The sequence below is a fragment of the Hippichthys cyanospilos genome, chromosome 6, assembly GCF_059441005.1.
Source record: "Hippichthys cyanospilos isolate Australia breed blue-spotted pipefish chromosome 6, RoL_Hcya_1.0, whole genome shotgun sequence".
Taxonomy (NCBI): domain Eukaryota; kingdom Metazoa; phylum Chordata; class Actinopteri; order Syngnathiformes; family Syngnathidae; genus Hippichthys; species Hippichthys cyanospilos.
Genome location: NC_142374.1, coordinates 9,296,576 through 9,317,613, shown reverse-complemented (window position 1 = coordinate 9,317,613; position 21,038 = coordinate 9,296,576). Strand labels below are relative to the sequence as shown.

Genomic DNA, 21,038 nt, shown 5'->3' with positions numbered 1-21,038 from the left:
AGACAAAGGTGTACGCAAACTACCAAATTCTTGCCAAACTGTAAGTTCTCACTGTACTCTACCCATGCTTGCAGCCACCTTTCTGTGATGAATTTATGTTCCGAATTAATAGATTTAGGCACACAAAAGTAGCGCTTGTTTTTGTTTTTCTGCATTATTAGGGCACCCATACACGTTGCATTGCGCCAATATAGCGTTAAAGGACTGGAACCCTGTGCGAGCTGGTGCTGCCTGCGATAGCTAACACCATCCAGACTTGGCTCTCGATGATTCTACGTCACAGTTCGGCCTCCAGGAGCCAAGAAGGATCAAATACGGCTGCCGCCATGACGCCTCCGACAGACAGTTTTTGTTGGCTTGTAAGCTTGCTCTCATAATTCCAGTAAAACCTAAATACAATAAGAAATGATATACATTTTTCCATCCGAGCTCTGGAGGTACACTTTAGGGTAATGTTAGACTGCACCAATCAACTTGGCACCAAGTAGACCAATACAGGAACACAGTCCGGTTGTTGTGGACCACTGTAGAAGAGGGCTTATGCCAATCAGCGCTTTATGCCTAGCAACGGCCATAATGTTGGGTAGATTCAAGAAATTATATAGTAACCGTTTCACCTGGCAGGTGATCAAGATTATCATGGGCATGACCTGAACTGGTTCATGAATTCCCTGCTAATAAATTCCTTTCGTCGGGAACTCGAGCTTTGAACACAACGTTTTGAGGAGGCAGCCAACCTGTCACTGACTGTTATGACCGCCATTTGCATCACCCTGAGCAACACAACTTCTACACACGGTTGCTCAGGTTTGTGTGCCGACCGGCTATCTGCCCTGCCGACGGGCTATCTGCCCTTCTTTTACATGTAGCGTTGGCTTAAAGAAGATTCCATAAACCTTTTAATACTTTGCACATTCATCATGTTCTTGATTGAAGATCGTCTAGACTGTCCACCAAATCGCTTACTTTTGTATCGAGTGCTTACAATTACACAAATAATACATCTAGGAACAAAGTAACACAGGCATAAAGGTTCGACAAAATCTAAAGTACTGTATCGCGTTTGTATTTATGTAAACGTTTGACACAAGAAGCTTCCAAAAATGCTCACGGTAGAGTCTTTACTGTACAGTGCAATGCCAGGTAAACAATACATCACATCTTAAATCATTCATTTGATTTTGAGAACTTCACAGCTCAAAGTTTCAGCAACCCAGAACATTTATAGCAGACTTGATTTGGAGCAAAGTCAGCACACAACATCCCAATAAATCAACATGAGTTCCATTTGGGATTCACTGACGACCTCCGAATGAATTCACCTTCTTTCATTGTTCAAGTGCCTCATCCACTCTTTCCACAGTTTAGCTGCCCCCGGCTCTCCTTGACTTTGTCTCTCTGGCACTCTGAAGGCTTGGAGTCTCCTCTGAGGTCACTGACCACAGCTCGGAGGGTTCTGAATTTTTCCATCCTGCTGCTCTGGGACCCCTGATTCTTGATATCTGAACCCTGAGATGCACTGAGGGAGCGCACCGCCGCCAGGCTGCGCCCCTTACCGGATGGACGCCGCGGTGTGGTCCTGGTGCCAAGCTCCTCCGGGTGTTCCATGTCTCTGATGACCTCGCACAGGTAGCGGGCCAGATCCTGGCTGGAGAAGGAGAGGGGCTTCTTGGAGCGACGGAGTGTCAGGGGGGATGACAGGGTCTCTGTCTCGGAGGGGGGTACAGCTAGACGCAGAGCGATGATGTTGCTGCCATTCCCATTTGACAGCCCCTTTCTGCCGTCCTCTTGGGGAGGCTTATTCTCGGGGCAGGAGATGATGCCTTGCGGGTAGCTGTAGCGGAGCGACTGTGCCGGGCTTGGATGGAGTGAACGCTGCAGCTCCACCATGTTGAAAGCGTTCTGGGGTTAAAAAAAAAAAAAAGAAGAGCAACAAAATGAAGTAAATAAATTAGCCTCCTTATGTAATCTTTTTGGGACCTGAGGAGATAATAGAAATCAATATTGTCACATGACACCAATCTAGTTCAGCTAATTCATGTGCAAGCAAATGAAGCCGCTCTTGACATAGAGATGAACATCCACCTGGAAGGAGGAGACGCTGGCAACAACAGTACCATTGATTAGACCATTAATTAATTATCTGATTGCAAAGAGGGGAAGCAGCTATTACCGGCACTATTAAAATAGCGGAATTAGCAGCCTTTTGTATGGCTCAATTTCAGCTAACTGACTTACACGCTTCCTTCTTAAGGAGTTGATACTTTCCCTTACAAACAATTGTATTGATTGTACGCGTGTTATCCTCTGTGTAATCTGAAAATGCTGAGGGATAATATTCAAAGTATTTACATGCATTGGAATCGTGAAAGAAAGACAACACTTCAGATGTTGGACCGCCATCATGCCAGAGTTCAGCACACATACCTCAACAGTCTTCAGCTCACTGACTATCAGTACAAATAGTACCAGTGATGGCAAATAGAAAACCATTTAATGACAAAGAGATAACTGGAAAAGGAGTTTATTACAGTGCAGCAAAATGGAAAACATTGGCTGCTGAATAGAATGTTGCTTGAATTCCATTGCAAGCAGTAATATTCCTCTGTAATTTCAGCAGTTTATCATTGTGAAGAATTTATTGCTAGAAAATCAATTTACAACTCCAAAGTCTTGTTGCGTATCCATTTTGTAGAAACAAGCCTATAACATTAATTTTATTGCATAATAAATTATACATATTATAAATATATACATATAATATTGAAGCTTTTTAAACAAGTATAATAAAGCTTCAACATTACTGTTAATACACTAAAATGCATTTCCTTCACTGGAAAATGATAAGGTAGTTCTGTGGAAAAGTGGTTAGCACGTCCGCTTCACAGTTCAGGGACCCAAATTCAAATCCATCATTCCTGTGTGGAGTTTGCATGTTCTCCCCAAGCCCACGTGGGTTTTTCCGGGCACTCGGGCTTCCTCCCACACTCCAAAAACATGCATTGTCCTTGGGTGTGATAAGGTGCATGGATAGGCGTTTGTCTCTGTGTGACTGGCTGGCAACCAGTCCACAGTGTCCCCCACTTACTGCCCAAAGTCAGCTGGGATAGGCACAAGCAAGAATGACCCTTGTGAGGATAAGCAACTCTAGATAATGTATGGATGTATGGATGCAGAATGATCAATAAACAGAGAAAGGTCAAACGTGGGCTAGTCAAACATTTTGTTGCCTAGAGAGATAATGTGAAAATGAAAAAATGATTTACTATAAATTTTGGACTATAAACCTTTGAAGGCTTATAGTCCAGTGTGCCTTAGATGCAGTTTTTTTTTTTTTTTTTTTTTAACTAGCCTTCCAGGGGATTATCTTCTGGTGAAAAAAAAAAAAAGTAATGCAGAAGAAGATGGCTGTTGAAGAATTGGTTTTGGGTTTGAGATGCTATTTTACTCACCACTACAGTGCTTTGTCCACTAGCAAATGCAAACAGACAGCTTCCTGTTGTGTAAGTGCAATATTCTAATAATCTAAGTGTGTCAGTGTTATGCTGAAAATATGTTGCCGCTGCTTTTATTTCTAAACATGCACATATGTTCAGTCAGTGTTGAAGGTGTGTTGGAGCCGCTTTCCTTTCTAAACATGTAGGCATGTTCAGTCTATGCTGAAGGCATTATGTTGCTGTAACCAGGCAGTTTGAAAAACAGAAAAAAACATAAATTTACAAATTGTCCATGCACCCTCTTTCTGTGTTAATATATGTTACAACATGTGGCACATACATGCCAAAAAATAATATTATGCTAAATTTTTGTGAGTGTGGTTTATAATTAGGAAGTAGGAAGTAGCGATGTTGTGAAAGACATATTTAATATCATTTACAATGCCCAAATACTTGGAGGAATGCAGTGTTTCAGTGTAGCAATGAGCTAAACAAATTATTGATGAAGTCATCTGGAATCACAAAAAAAACAGTCCGACATACCTCCCAGAGTTCATCAAAATTCTTTGGTTTCATCTTCCATGCTTCCTCTTTCATTCTACCCCTGAAATGCTCAAACATGTTAATTTCATGTTAATTTCTTGGAGCCCCTTGATGTTTGACTTGAAAAATTTGACAAACTAGACATGGATGTATGAGATGGAGTGCCGATCTGCTTCAAGATTTGAGCCCTGTTATGGTTGGGAATGTCAAAGGTGGCTAATCCGTCTTGATAATTTAGGTTATTGAGATTGCTTTTCACTCTGCAAAAAGATAATAACACATGAAAATTACTTATCAATTTGAACATGGTGTGATGAGGACAATATGATGAGTGTTTTTGCACCATTCTGTGCAGATGGATTAAGAAGAAGAGCATTAAAGATAAAACCAGTACTAACAAACACGACTTAAGATTAAACATTAACCATTGAAATCAAAGTAGAATGATGGTCACACAACTTGAAGAATCGAAAGAAAAAAATACCCCGAAAAAAAAATCTAAACGTTCCATGTTGTTCTATCACCTTATTCATGTTCCACCAAAGACGTTCTCTTTCCTGTTTTATGCATTTTAGATGCCAGAAATGAAAGCCCTCATATACACCGCTTATTTTATCCGCTTTGTTGGATATTACATTTCAGTGTGGCCTTGCAGCATGTGACCATTGGATTCATATATATATATATATATATATATATATATATATATATATATATATATATATATATATATATATATATATATATATATATATATATATATATACACACACACACACACACACACACACACACACACACACATGATTTGATTGTTGATTTTTACCTTGTGTCCGCATTCATGTGCCCTTCGGATCTAGCATTTAAATCAGGCCTTTGTTCCGGTAGAGAAAAGCCATGAGTGAAGGCTACTCCAGGGCACACTTTCGTAGCCTACATTTCTATATGAGAAAAGAGTCTTGGTTCCTAGAGGACTCAGCCTATAAATTTGGACATGGCTCATAACATCTCTCGCTTTCTAATGAGCTTAATTGGGTGTCCTTTTATAGAATTTGTGCACTAATCATACCATTCCAAGTATTTACCAAAACAATATAAAGGTTTCGTTTTGTCAAATAGAACGTAGACATTAGTGAAGGGAGAGAAGAATATGAAACACTAATTATTTAAGCTCTGTCCTTAATCCCTCTCATTTTTTTTTCTGCGTGATGGCATGGTGTGCTATTAAAAAATACAAACTGTAACTGCAGCACAACACCTGGTGAAATGGGTCACAGTGATTTATTTATGTACCACGGTGCGCCTATTGATAAGCTGTATCTTTTGAAATGACAAATCCAAAATCATGTAAGATGTTTTTGTAAAATTATTATCGTCATTGTGTTTTCTTTTTTTCAGAAGTAGTCGAGAAGTGGTAGTGCAGCAAAATACAAATGCAATCGATAACATCTTAAAGGAAACAAAAGGAAAATGTAGAACACGTCCGCCACATGTCATTCCTGATGTCCAAATCTAGAGTGACATCAGTCAATATGTGTCGTCCTCCAACTGCTGCTTGATGAGTTGATGCCCGCAAGCATATATTCACAAAATTTTTATTTCCAGCTGCATTTCCATCAACTTAGTCTATATGTATTAAAACACTAGAAGAGAATAGATTTGTTGTGTTTCAGGCATGGTTACTGGGACCATAGACCCAGTCAGCTTGCTCTAGATTTAATTCAAGTTTTGATATGTATTAGTGCATATGAATCAAAATCAAACGTATTTTCTTTATCCACTTAAGACACTGCTGCAAGCCTTAATGCTCCACTTTTTGTGAGGCCGTCAACTCTGCTTCACTTCCACTCTTGTTCAGGACCTCAGCATAATCTTGCCCAATGGCATTCGGAAAATCAAAGGCAGCGAGGCTGTTCTTGATGGAGTGCAGCTTGAAAAAGAAATCAGACATCCTGACATTCAACAGGTCTGAGTCAGAGCTGACAATGCAGGTATGCATAATTTGCCATCAGCTTGCGGCCAAGGCAGAATGAACACATCCTAAAAAATGCGAGGTCTCTGCTAGGTGTGCAGGATTCATGACTGGATTTCACGCTGAATACTTGCAGTTGAAAAGAAATATCAGATTTCTTCATTTAGGGTTCAGACCAAAATTTGAGGTAATCCAAAAATTTCTTTTTTTGTCTGCTTTTTAGTTCGATCGAATCTTGACCCAGACCTTTTTGTGATTATCCTCCATGATTTGCTTGGGAAAGTTTTCTGCAGGTTTCTTCCTACATTCCAAAAATATGCACAGTAACACAAGACCTGACACAAGTATGAGTGACTGTATAATATGAGCACGGCAACAGTGCTAGAAAATGAATGGTTGGGTGATATTATGCAGTAACAAGTAATAAAGCTCACTATGTTGAACATATTATAGCATTATAAACTTTACTATAGTTGTAATTTATAGTGTCATAGAATCTCACTATTGCACAGCCTACTGATATTTAAAAAAATACTCTTGTTAAACGAGGCGTTTGATATCTACAGTACATAGAGTATATTACACGTCCATAACAATGTCTTTACAATCAGAACCATCAATTTGGGTTGGCCATGCATTTGGTGCCAGGGCTGTCAGTACAAATTTACCCCAATTGAGCCACCTCTTAAAACCATCACAATCATGTGAACTATGAAAGGCATCAATATTGCACAAGATGCAATATACAGCACAGCGTTGTGGCACATAAGTTGGAGCAGTTCGGAATTAAAGTATGTCTTATTTCACAAAAACATTACACATGTAAATAAGATTCATCGTTCTTGCCAGCGATGATGATTGTTAAATACAATGAATGTAGCTCACGAGATGTGTTTGTGTCGCCTTTAGACATGGTGGAATGCGGAGGTGGACCCAACCGGTGGGAAGCTGGTAGTAAGGTGAAATTAAAAAAAAGATGTTTAATATAAAAAGAGGACCAACATCAGGGTAGGAAACAGCAATGCAAATAAATGAATTAATATCACATACGAATACGGGCAGGCTTGAAGGGGGAACACGGAACTGGACAAAAGGACTTAACTTAGCGATGTAAGGCAACTCAAGCGTAGTCTTGGGGAAAGAGCAAAAGACAATGACCCAACAACTAACTGAAAGCAATTGGGAACTAAAATACACTCACGCTAAACGAAACAACTGGACAGGAACAATAGGCAGGGGAAGCTGATTGGTTGACACATGGGGGCAGGTAAACACAGACAGGTGGAAACAAATCACACTAACAAGAACACAAACAAGGAAGACAGACCCGAGGTGAACACAAACATGAACTAAGAAAAAAAAAAAACCCCACAGCAACAAATCCCATCCGAACATGAAATGTTGCCACCCCAAGTTGGCTGCAACAAGTGTTGTTCAAAAGAAAATGAAAAATGAGGCTGACTTGAATACCATTGGTTAAAGAAAGAGTCTAATTGCTAATGTAGTTTATGCAATAGTGACTGGCACCACTGATTTTAAAGACTCTGGGCAGATTACATTTGCAGCACATAATGGTGGAAATCCACAGTTTCATGCATGTACTGGAAGTAGTGCAGGGAAGAAAAATGTTGCAAAATTATGTATATATATATATATATATATATATATATATATATATATATATATATATATATATATATATATAACTTGAGGTCTTTAGACTTAATTTGAGGAGCAGTTTTCTAATTTTGTCGATAGCGGTTTTTTTTGTTTTTTCTGCTGCTTAATCCGAAGGACCTAAGCAACTTTTTTTCTTATTATTAATAAATAAGATTATGAAGAATTAATATTATCACTTCATTGCAACAATCACCTTTTTTTCCGTTTGAGTTTGAAATTTTGTCCTGTCCTCATGTTAACAGCCACCTTGTGACATATCATGTAATGACAGTGTTAACTGACAAGTGGTTTCTTAGTGTCCTTATTCAATTTAACGGTAGTAAATTGATGCTGGTGCCTATGTAATGCAATAGCAGTAATTTGGAATAAAGGGGTCACAAGGATATGTCAAGATAGAAGCCTGAAAAGTATATTGCAGTGACTCCCCTGTATTTGTGCGTTTATTTTGAAGTTTGCCTACATGGAACATTGGTGGCATGTTACAATGTTATGTTGTTGCAACTTCCTTTAGCATGTCGGTGAGCATCAAATAAACATAAACACGTGAATATACGTTTTTTAAAAATCCTCGCATTACCCTTGGACTCCTTTCGGTTCAGTGGTTAAATTAAACTCGCAGCCTTCATGAGAACGCACCCAATTTTTCAACCGAGGGATCCCCGTGATGTACATGCGGATCACGGGTTGAGTCTGATGAAACCTGCCACTCTTAAACACAAATGAACTGTTGTTCAAAAAAGATTGCAGAGCTTTGCCGGCACTTCTCCGAGACTGCGTCCATGTGTTTATATGAAGCTCAAAGTCCCAAATTTACCTTGCAAACCGAAATGCGAAATTGCTTATTTCGAGCCTTGGTATTGTACACTTCCAAAAAATCGGAGCAATTTCGAATGTTTGCTACCTGATCTTGCTCCCCTCCTCCTTCCTCATCGTAGTTGAGCACATTCTCTCGGATGTCCTCCCACTCGCCGTGGTGCGCCGACACGTGGTAAACGCCCTCTTTCAGGCCCTTGTGTCTCCTCCAGCAAGAGTACAGAAAGAGGCCCAGCATCAACACTGAGGGGAGCCAGAGAGCAGAATAACTTTGGGTTGTACCCCTCGCTCACCGGAGACAAGGATATTACAGCTATTAAGGTGTAAATGAAATGTACAACAAGAGTGGATAGTGCTGGATGAAGCGACACATAATGCATGAACAATGTGTGTACTGCATTTTGCACACAATGTGATCCTTTTCAAAAAGGAGACACTATATGGCAAAGTGGCTGTCATTTTTAAAACTCTAATTAGTCCAAAAAGACCTATTCTGATTGCACAGGTAGGACATGCTGATGGAATTCTGACACAGAGGTCCTCACACCCTTTTTGCTAGATGTTCCTTGTCTTATCAAATACAGCAGCTCTCTGGGGGCCTCTTGACTGAATCTTTACCTGTCGCTGCTTAAAGCCAAAGACTGTTATAGCTGAGCTGAGAGCACACAGTGGAATCCTGCCAGAGCCGAGCGCGCAAAGGTCCTCAAGCATACATATGAATCAAAGCAATTGTGTGCTGGATTATACAACATGGGTGAGTGACCTTTAAAGTCAATTAATCACAACCATTTCCCTCCCTTTTCTCACTATATATTTCACTAGTTAACAGAGACACTTATTTTTTTCTCCGTTTTTTTTCTCTGTAGTATTGTCAGTGCTTCCCTTGCCAATTCATTACTCATTGAGTAAGGCAGTGCTCTTGTTTTTTAGTACTTCTCTGGCCTCTCCCTGCCCTCGTTTTTTATTTAATCTCTCACGCTAGATCGGAACCGTTTCCAGCATGCGAGGTGCCTGTTTAATCGGGGGTCGTCGGAAAAACGCGGGGTAATCCCAGTAGTACGGAGTTCTAATGTACAGGCTGTGCTTCGAAAGAGCAGAATGCAGCAGCAGCTCTTTGGGGTCATACGTACAGTCAGGTCACCAGACGGAAATGGCCTTTTTCTTTAAAATCAGCAGTATTTTACGCTACTTCACTTTCAACCCCCTCTGCTGGATTAGGCGTTTGTTGTCTGTTTGGCTGGACCCAGAAAACAAAACAATTCCGATGAGTGCCATTGAGACTTCAGCTGCGCTCCTCCTCTGCTGAAAGGAGCTGACCATAAAAGAATATCAGAGTGTATTTCATGCGCAATGCAGAGGTGCTTGTAGTGTAACCTTTGGACAATTTTTGCCGCGAGCTTATGCCTGCTCTCACTGCCCACTCCAGGATGCGATGTGCAGTAGGTGTGCGGCGTGATCAATAATCTCTCTGGGTGGACAGAAACACCACAGCCATCCATCCATCCATGATGCTGCTGCCTCGTTGCCTTCTATCACAGCCTGCACTGCTTTTTGCATTATGGATGAGTGGGCGAAAACAACCAACAACGTCTTGATCAAAATGCTTGACCCCAATGGCTGGAACTGCAAGTCTGAGGTTAATTAGGAGTGGAGAGCACTGTGACAGCGTGAGACATCGGAGGACGTTCAGGGGACAGAAGGGAATTGATGAGGAAACAGAAGGAAATGAGACAGGTGAGAGATGGGCAAGGGTTGGAAAAACATCATTTAGTCACAGGGGATAAAGCAGACACTTTACATGATCCGTAGCCCCATACGGGAAGTTAATTTGTCCTACTACCTGCTCAGAAATGGGCAGATTTGACGATGGGCTAATGAGGCTTGGCCATTCAGACATAAGCTTGACTCAGTCAATAGCGCACATCGAATTCACACTCCAGTCCATCTGTGATGCCTTATGTAAAGTTTAATAATGGATGATCATTTTAACTTTTAATGCTCACTGAGGCAGAGCAGGAGTCCCCCTTTAATTTAGCACCAACTTAGTTGAGTGTGTACTGGATGTGAACGCTTATGTACGGCTGCGCTTCCCGCGGTGACAAGGCTGGTCATTAAATAGGTACGTGCTGTACAACCGGACGGTCGTTATCCATTTCATTTTCCCCCCCTTCAGGACATTTCATGCAAACAGCTCCATTTTTATGCTTTAAGTAGGGGACGGTATTTATTTCATGCGCTTTATTCAAAGGTGTGGCGATGTAATACATCACGAAAAACTGCCCATTCCATTTTTTGCCTTTTTTTTCTTGTTGTAATTATATTATACACCAGCTTGTGCTACCTGCTCATAAAAATGACTTCTCTGCCACTTTGTCAGCCTACTTTAAAAAGACAGCATCATTTTTGGAGCCAATGTGTGAATCCATTAGCATATGGTGACGTCTGCTTTATACATTTCACTTTCAAGTGCAGAAATAAGAGGCCCAATACAAGCCGCATGCCCTAGAGGAGAGTCTGTTATGCAGGCAGGGTCCGTGTACTGAGCTGGCCAAGCATTTTATAAGCCTGTCTCTGACACCAAGACTCATAAACAACATGGCGGCCCTACAGAGACTTGTAAGAGCAACAGCATTCAAGGCATTCACACACGTTTGCCCTTCTACCTTTATGAGGACCGGACATATCCCGGAAGACCTCTGGAATTAACTTAACCATGACCAAAAGTGTTAGTTTGTCTTTTTAAGTGCCCTGTGTGCTGCTGGGGCATCAGCACATACATATTTAAAAAGGCAACAGGAGCGTATGTTGTTGGTTATATAATGGGAACCTTCCAAGATCTTACACAAGTTACGAGGCCATCCAGAATCACTTTTATTAGATTGTCCTTAGTGGTGGACTGTGTACCTTTGCTTGCTCATTGCTTTATCAGTCACTATATGTGTCATATTTTACAATCAGAAAAAATATTAACAATCTGAAGCGACTGATCGTTTATGAGAACAAAATATAAAATCAAAATGACGCTATTTGCGCTGGAAATGCGTACATAGAAGAAAAGAAAAAACAAAACAAATAGCTGAACTGTTTTAGACAGATGAAAGGTAAGGCTGAGAGTAAAAATGACTTTGACAAGGGACACAGCAGAGAGGAGAAATACAGAAAAACACATAAAAAAATAGCTTGCTGAATCTCAAAAAACTTTTAGGGCTCTCCTGTCATTCACAAATAAGGCCATCCGATGGGTCTCTTTGCGGATCCTATAACAATGCAGATACAGTATTTGCTCCACCACACGCTTATCCAAAATGGAGGCATCTTAATTACGAGTGCAAATACTTCTGTATGTACTGAATGTGAACATTATGACAGACCAACATACTGTACATGGGAATGGCAAATCAAACAGCACATGTTTTGGATAGCAGCATTCAATTCATAAAGACATAGACAAATGAAACGTTTGTTAAGGATGCGAAGGCAAACAAATGCATGTCACGATGACATAATAAGACAGGTGAACAGAAAATGAAAAGTCACCACAAGTAAAAGAGAACATAGTCAACATAGCTACCTAGAAAGGCCATCACACAAATGCTGATGGCAAACATGGAGCTCAGGCTCAGGCTATTGCCATCTTCGTTATGGAACATGGCGAGCGTCACCTCACAGTGCCGTCCGCGGTATCCTTCGTTGCATTGGCACGTGTAACGCGATGGTGAATGAGCCACGCATGTGCCGTAGCGACACGGACGGCTGGCGCACAGTGTGTAGATGCATGCTTTGCCTGAAGAGCTTTCCTTAGTGATGTGACCTGGAGGGCACCTGTTTAGAATACAAATGAAAAGTTGACAACTATTAGCTTACATCAAACAGTTGTGCCTTCTGTATGCTGATTGGATCAGCATCTATGCATCTGACTTCTTGTGGGGTTGGAAAACAAAGGTCAATCGCAACCTGAAGTGGACACTGATCATTGTGCTATGGTTGCGTTTGGCATAACCTGACAGACTCCTGTTGTGGATGAGGGGAAAAGTTCAAAAGCAGAAGGAAGACATGGAATTGGAAGAACATGTGAATATTGTCTGCAAAATCACAAATTTAGCTTTATAAAAAACAACCTAAGGCCTCTTTGATCAAGGTAGAGCGATAGGCATTATTTGTAAGAATGGGCTCGCTTACCATGAAAACATCTCAGGTTAAGCCTACCACATAAATGCAAATCATCCGGGTGTGACTAATGATAGCAGCAAAAAGCCTCATGTAGCAAGCCTTAGCAATGCTCTTTGCCAAGCTAACCTTATAAACTTTTATTTTAGAGTTAACTTTGAGCACTCCACGCTTGAACAAGTCTGCGACAGACAGAACACGTTTTTTTTGTTTTGTTTTAGTGTTAACTTCTTATTATTAGACGACTGACAAAAGAAAACAGCAGCATTTCTCCTGAGGGTTGAAACTAACAATGTTTATGTTGTTGTATATCAAGGATTTGATCTTCCACAATAGCACAATATATAAAAGAAAAACAACTGGTTGAGGGTATTTCTCTGAATTTTTAGGAGGGATTGAAATGAGATTAATTAGAACAATAAATTTCAGGTCTTAATCCAGTTCTCTCTCTCTTTTTTTTTTTTTTTTAAACTCTTGAAAGCACGATACCCACACCACCACAAGACTTAAAAAAAACAAAAAAACATGCCCATACACCATTTGCTATCAAGTAGGCATGAGACAGACGAAAAGAAGCAGAAAAAGGGTCATTAGGCATCTCGGGGAAATGGTTCCCAAAAAATTCCAAACCAATACCGTCTCATCACGGAATCACCGGAGTGGTTGGCCAGCACCCTCAATTTTACAACTGACATTGATTAGAAGATAATATGGAGCTAAACCTCCTGAACAAATTCTTACAATTGTTTTGTGCGTCATACTTTCAGTCGGTTAATTGTAACCATTGAAGTTTACGACAAATACAATTAATTTGAAGGCATCTAGCATTACCTGGTGTTTCATATTCCAGACTGAATACTCAATGACTGTTGTGTTGTTGTCATATGTTTTCAGATAAAAACTATGACAACGATGATGAAAGTTTTAAATTAATTTGCATTTGCTAACTGTGCATCGTCAATATATAATCTTAAAGATGTCACATTTCTACAAGACGAGATGATGAGGAAGGCCATCATTAAACAAGAGAAACAAATAAACCGTACCTACAAAAACAATTCTTCAAAACATAAAGAGATGAATCCGCAAGCTCAACAACAAATAAAGTGCATGATTGCATATTTTCTCCTTGGTGAGTAAACATCGAGTCAGTTCAAGAACACTCTTAAAGAGGTAGATATATCATTGTCAAAGTCAGTAATCGAGGGATGCCTTCATGAATGTAAATAGTGAAGGTTTAGTACAAGGTGCAAACTACCGGTAAGGCTCAAGAACAGAAAAGGAGAGATTAGAACTTAATAGAAAACATCATGAAAAAAAGCACTGGTTCAGTACTGAAGTAGATTGGCTCCTCTAGTTTCTGCTTCTGCTAAATGTTGCAAAACTGATAGGATGGCCCTTGTGAATACAGACTACAATGACCCAAAACACAAAGACAGAGAGAGTCGTAGGGAAAATAAACAAATATTGAAACCAGAAGGTAAAAAGAGTCTCAGAAAGAATAAGCAGCAAATGTGCCTTCATTTTGATTGGTAATGTGCACTGCCGCTTTTGAGAACACGTTTTGGATTTAATTTTGCAAGGGTTAGAAAATTCAGTCAAATCTATTGTGTTGAAAAAAAAAAATCACTGTCAAAAGGTAAAAAAAAAAAAATACTTTGGAATTTCAATCACATTCAAATATATGTTCCTAAAAGCAAGTCCAATTGCTCATTGGATTGAAAAAAAGAGAAAAGGAACAGAGAGGATGAAATTGGATTCTCAGAAGTAGTTCCTTAATGTAGTCATAAGAAAAAAAAAAAAAACTCTTTTTCACCTCTACCCCCTGCTCTCTCTCAGTGCCATGCACCATGAGACTGTTCTGTAGTCACAGAATTTAAACATCCAAGTACGATGTGAAGTCACTTGCATTTTTGTTCTGAGCAATAATTGTTACAGCTATAAAGGTTAGCATTGACTGCACTTGTTGTCATGGTAATAAACCACTCAAAAGTAGTCATATAACGTCATTTCATATAAAAGACAGCTTGCTCATCCGCAGGGGGTAATGTTAGTTCATCAACATTTGTCTCACTATGAAGAAGCTGTGATAGGACCTGCGGCTAGGTAAAACAAACCTCGTTACCTAGTAAATTGAACCAAGTAACCCCAAGTTAGTCTGAAATACTCCTACAGTTTCTGTCTTTTGACACATTTTCTTTCATGCACCTTAAAATGACTAAAATTACTGTGTATCATGCAAATGTGAAATGACAAAATGCCAATAAAGCACATGATTATTAATTAGTTTGATGGGCTGTATACATTTTTCGTGAAGCGAGTGAGCCATGGCGGAATTCAACTCACCCCCTGCTGTATATTTAGGTGCAGACCACCCGGTGAGGCGGATGCAAACAAAGATACCAAGAGAGAAAGAGGCTTGCAAATTATACAAAACCTTTTGAGAAGGGTTGGTGCCTTGCTCAAGGGTAGGAAGCAGACTAGTATACCGTCCAACAATTGTTAGCACATTTATTTTAATTTGAGTTTTATGAGCAATGTTCATTTTGTCCACAGTGTTAGTGGTGCAAAAGAAAGTAGACTTTTGGTGCTGCATGCTTGTTTGTGATCCATGGCCCGCCCATGTTTCATGAAAATCTGCAGTTGTTCAATAATTCCGCTCTTAAACACTCAGATAAATAATTAAAAGACACAAACAACAGTTTGGCCAGGACAGCGTTCCCCGAGTGGTTTTGTTTGGTAATGATATGGGCTGAGGCCTATGCATTTTATGTGCATTACTGGGGGAAAAAAAAAAAAAAAATTATGTGTGGGCCATATGCTGTAGAACATGCCCACATGTGCTAACTCCAAGGGCTGTTTACTATTCTTCAAATTCATAGTACCTGCACTCATGTTGCCTCCAGAGGTCTACACAGACGAGGGGAGGGGAGCAAGGCTGTTTCCTGCAGGCATCTGAAGAGCAGCCAAGGGAGACACCCTGGGAAGAGACCACCTGGAGCCCCTCTGAAGGCTGCTCTCTGTCGAGGGAAATGGATCGACCACTAAATCTCAGGTCTCGGATGCAGCCTGCAAAGGAGGATCAGGTGCCACAAACATATAATAAGACAACACACCTCAAGCAGAATCCATTATATACACATGTTTAATCTCTAGCAAGGAAGAAACCTCTAATACAGAACCAAAATAAAACTGAGTTGATGACACACCTGAAAACCAAAGGGCACCAATGCCCTCATGTATACAAACACACTAACAGCCCTTAGGCTAAGCTGTCAGCATGGAGTTTTTTTGAACAATTTCGTCTCTACTGCACTTTTTGTTTAGTTTGTGGGTAAAATGAGGTCAGACAAATAATTGAAATTCAGATGAGGGAATCTGACTGATTTGGTCATCGACCTAAAACAGAAGAATCACTCTGAGCCATATAGTAAGGAGGCATCAGGATGGGAAACGACATTCAACAATCACTGAGTCCCTCAATTTAATGTATCATCAACTCCTCCGGGTACTTTGTTACATTGTTACCAGTTCATCTCTACAAATTAACTTGCTAACTCCATGACTGATTAGTCATCAATAATTCTATTTAGCCAACAATTAGTTCGCTGAATCACTTTTCTGAACTTTGAACTTTTCCCATTAGACAATTAGTGTCTACCTACCAAGGAAGCTTCTGTTGTGTCCCGAGGGGAAAGAGTTTCCTAACATCACAACAGAGGTGTCAATAATGATTTCCTGACTCCGCCCAGGAGAGGCCATTATCTCTCGACTCCCCCCGCCCCCATCAACACGCAGGGTGAACTCTCGGCCGAAGCGATCCATCTCCAACTGGTGCCATTCGCCATCATCCAGGTGATAGAACGGCAGGGTCAAGTTGTAGTCTCCATCTCCGAGATTGTAGAAAACGGCCAGCAATCCCTGAACAACCTGAAATACCCAAATGGGTACGGTAAGCTTCACATTTTTGCGGGAATGGGCTGCAGATTAGAGTGATCACAACTGTATTTCTGGGATGGATTTTTGTCACACTGGACAAGGTCCAACGAATTATGATGTGTTTCCTAATCAGTCTGTGCAAGTCCAATTGTATTTGAGTGACACACATTCGCCACTGATTTGGGTTGCAGCCATTTGCGACTGTGAGGAGTGGCAAACACAGAGGTTGATCATGAGACTATTACAAGATATTGGGCCGCTTCCATGCAGAACAAAGAAGCTAAGATTGGAGCGAGTGATTAATTAAAATACTGAAAAATTCCAGCAAAATGGAAATCAAACTTTCAGTGGCAAAAATGGTGCAATTTTGCAGATGGTAGCTGTATGGCAGAAGCAGGAGTGATCCCAAAGGGAAGGTATACAAAAGCCAACAATTATCTTCAACAGTTAAGCCTGAGTGAACCCGATGGACTCAACCAATGAGGGACTCCAATAACAGCAGCTCCTACATGTCTAAATCTTAATTGGAAACAGTGGGGCAAGATAATTCACATTCAGCCCAGCCTGCTCTAACTATTGCTCACTCAGCAGGACTTCTCAAATAACCCATGAGAGACACACAAGGACCTGGGCACACCAACACACTACTTACATCCTGCCCCAAAGTATATAATAAATAAATATATGTAGGGACAAAGAACCCAATTCCATACGAATTTGCCACAAATAGAAAACAGTGATAAACCTCACATATGCATTTTCCATGATCCCTTCCTCAGCACACTCGCACACGCATACACACTTTCCTTACCAAGAGGGCACGCACACATTCCACACACACACACACACACACACACACGCACACACACACACACACACACACACACACACACACACACACACACACACACACACACACACACACATCCAGGACATCTACATACTCGTTAATGAATCCCTTCATGGATTTTTTAACACTTTTTTCAATGTTATTATTATTATTATTATTATTATTTTTAATTTAGATTTTTTTTTTTAATTCGTGTGTGAGTGCGTGTGTATGTGCGCGCGTGTGTGTGGGTGTGTGTGAAACTTATGAGTTTAATTTTTTTAAAAAGCTACACATTTGTTCAACCGACACATCTGGGTGTTATTTAGTTACGATCATTATTATTTTATTTGTTTATTTGTTTATTTTTTCAAGGAAATTAAAATTTTAAGCTTCGAAAATGCCTCACTTTAACATATTTTACATAAAAATATATACATTTAGTTAGTCCAAGCGTATGTGTGTTGTTTAGTTAGTTAACTATTATTTCATTTTATTTGTACTATTTTTCCACAAATTACTAACTAACCTTAAGCGCTGAAAATAACTCACTCTCTTTGATAATGCAATATTAATGGGTGACCAAAGGCTTTGGCCCGACGCCAAATTTACATCCAGTCAAGCCCGAAATTATTCACGTATGGCGTACGGATGGCGCCTGTATTTTCTGCGGAGACTGACGAGGTTTATTATGTCACCAAGGGTCCTCAGCAGCTTCTACAGCTGCATTGTTGAGTCCATCCTAACCAACTGCATCACAGCGTGGTACGGCAACTCCATTGCTCTAAACCACAAGATCACCAGAACTTCACTGCCCTCTCTGCAGAGCGTTTACCAGCTCAGAATCCACAGGAGAGCTTCCTCCATCGCTCGGTGCCCCGCCCCCAACATTGACTGTTCACTCTGCTCCTGTCAGGCTGGAGGTACAGGAGTGTAAAATGCAGAATTAGTAGACTTGGGAAGACTTTCTTCCCTTCTGCCATCAGACTCCTCAGCAGCCACTAGTAGCACAGTACAGCTGATAATATCACTCTCATGCATCTCATGCAGTTGTGACTGCCAAGACCACTCACCTTATTTCAGAATGTTTGCACTATTTATACTGCTCCTTTTGCCCACCACTTGTAAAGAGCTGTACCTAACCACTAATCATGCACATTATCTGAATCCCCATTCACACTTGTACATTACTGTAGGTATCCTGCGCATTATTGTAGGTATCTGTCCATATTCTACCCACTTATGGTTCATACCTGTGCTCTGTTTTGGGGAAAGTATCTAAATGCTCTTAAATTGGATGTCAAAAAGCCTATTTAGATGAGGAATGATGAGAAACCTAAAAAGAAGGCGAGCAAAGCATTGAACGACTTGTGGGTAGTTTCCGATGCTCGCTATGGTTACGTTGGGTTTTACTTCATAAAGATTTTCTGCTTTTCCATTGACATGTTGTGTATGCTACTGGGTCCAAATTTAAATGACACCTACCACCATTAAGAATCCAACCTGTTTTTGTTTTTTTTTAATCTTCAAAATAAAAGCGACTTCATAACTAAAACTCATTGCTATAATCATTGTCACAATTTATGTGCTGCCGGCCCCTGGTAACCATTGGGGAAAAAAAAGAAACATTATATCTGATATCCACTTCTAAAAGACAAGCGAAGATGAAAAAGACATCAAATTATTTATAGAAGCTCACCTCTTTGTTCTACTGTCATTAAGGGAGCGCTACAAGGGAAAGAGGACAGCAATGTATTCCTTATGTCACGTTAAGTCCCGAAGAAGAAATCTGCATGAGGCCAGAACATTGAACACCACCAAGACAAGATGTTTTGCAAAGTGGGGGTACTTTTAGAATTCAACCTCAGTGTAACAGGTTCCTTGCATATAGCTGACCTGTGATTTCATAAAAAGTGACAGTCTAAACACCATCTGACAACCATCTACATCCAGGTGCTGTTTGTATTTGATGTGCCACGAAATGAGATGAAAGCCATGAATACTAATAAAACACACACACACACACACACACACACACACACACACACATAATGTTCATATCATGTCAGTAATGCATCATTCGAAAGAATGTGTAAATAGACTACATTTATGTGGTGCATTACTACCTTGGCAATGTAAAATTATACAATTAATATTTTCCCTTTGAGGATCGTGGGTGGTGTTATTAGGACCCTCCTTTTGCCGCTGGTTTAGGTATATGTACTCAAGCCACTTCACAGGAGGTTTAGCAGAGAAAATAACATTCAATGTGAGCGGTGTCAACACCTCTAAGTGCATTAGACGTGGCCTTCAATCAAATGCACTCTGGCCTCCAATAACAGTGCACTTGCGTTCTCTTGGAAAACATTAACCAGAGAGAGAAAAACATTGTATATATATTTTTATTTTTTCTTTTCTTTCAAGGCTACATTTGCAGACCTACTGTAAGGTTTGTGGGAAAAATGCATACGTCAGTCAGCGCCCTAGCAGCCAATGATATGTCAAGAACGCTGTTATTACTCACTCTCAGCCTGACATGTATTCACAGCAATCAATGTTTGGGCCCCAATCATCATTTTAATGGGACACAGACAAGACAGAGCTGTCATGCTGGAATAACAAGAACCAATTGTGACTCACCTCTAAACGGAGGTATTCACTCTGTTCCTGAGAGAGCAAACTGAGAATGACGCCGAAGGCAGCACGTGTTCGTATCCCAGCCTGGACTTTTATCTGTCGCGCGGGCAGGGACCATAACAGCTGGAACTGAACGTGGCTACGTCCATCAAAGGAGAACTCTGGAGCCGCTTATCCATCAGGAACACACAAAGCATGTTCAATTATTTTAGCTGTCAACTGGAAAGTGCGTGAGATTACCACAACACAGCTTGCTTGTGCTGAAAACACTTTGTGCATGGCAAGGACTAAGATATCGTTTCACATTGGGGTGTGGTATTTTTAAGACTGTTTGCTGTGAGGTTAAACATCCTAACCCCGTTGCTTTCCCCCAAAGCTTCAGCAATCACTAACAGTGATTCCGAGTGCTTACACTGATCACACTGTGGCCCGGTAAAGCCTGATTCACATTGGCAGCTGACAGGACCCCACTCGCCGTTGCAGCGCCCCGTCGTGCCACAGGAGACCGGTTGCTGTTCCTCTGTGTTGGTGCAGTGGTCATTCATGAAAGGGCAGCCTGGCATGCTGTTTACCGATTCAGCTGGAGAACCGAGGTCATAAAGCTGAGCAGAAGGAGACAACAGGGACAAAAAGTTGTGTAAAATACTCAGGGGTACATTCTCCTATTTGCGTTTGAGGGTTTGCACATTTTTTGCACGCTCAAGATGTTGGGATCGTTCCATCTTCGCTTCTGAAACATCCACCATGCGTAACTTGGACACTCGGGCGTACCCACCAAAGAGGTGAGGAGAGAAGTCTGAGGGTGACCCTAATGTCTGTCGTGGAAATTTCATGTGACTATGGAACGTCTGCCATCTACGTATACCCCCCCCCAATCGACAATTATGTTTTGTCATGTTCCACCATTCACCATTCTGAAGTGAGTTCATAGCCGTCCATTCAGGCCAGTACAGTCGGTCCTTCTCAGTCCGTGTGTTTTTACGTGGCTTTACATTGGATGGCACCAAATATGTGGAAGCGC

General features: G+C 40.7%; 1 protein-coding gene across 1 annotated transcript in view; it reads right to left on the bottom strand.

Moving 5' to 3' along the window:
- Positions 1–1,104: 1,104 nt before the first annotated feature.
- Positions 1,105–21,038, bottom strand: part of LOC148422079 (neural-cadherin-like) — a 119,243-nt gene continuing 99,309 nt past the window's right edge. Inside the window, exons 27-33 of the mRNA XM_088416960.1 lie at positions 20,430–20,619; positions 20,021–20,187; positions 16,278–16,542; positions 15,498–15,681; positions 12,017–12,267; positions 8,534–8,688; positions 1,105–1,902 (exon numbers count right to left, since the gene is read on the bottom strand). Of these exons, the coding sequence (XP_088273086.1) occupies positions 1,345–1,902; positions 8,534–8,688; positions 12,017–12,267; positions 15,498–15,681; positions 16,278–16,542; positions 20,021–20,187; positions 20,430–20,619 (1,770 nt within the window). The 3' untranslated portion in view covers positions 1,105–1,344. The remainder of the gene's footprint in view (positions 1,903–8,533; positions 8,689–12,016; positions 12,268–15,497; positions 15,682–16,277; positions 16,543–20,020; positions 20,188–20,429; positions 20,620–21,038) is intronic.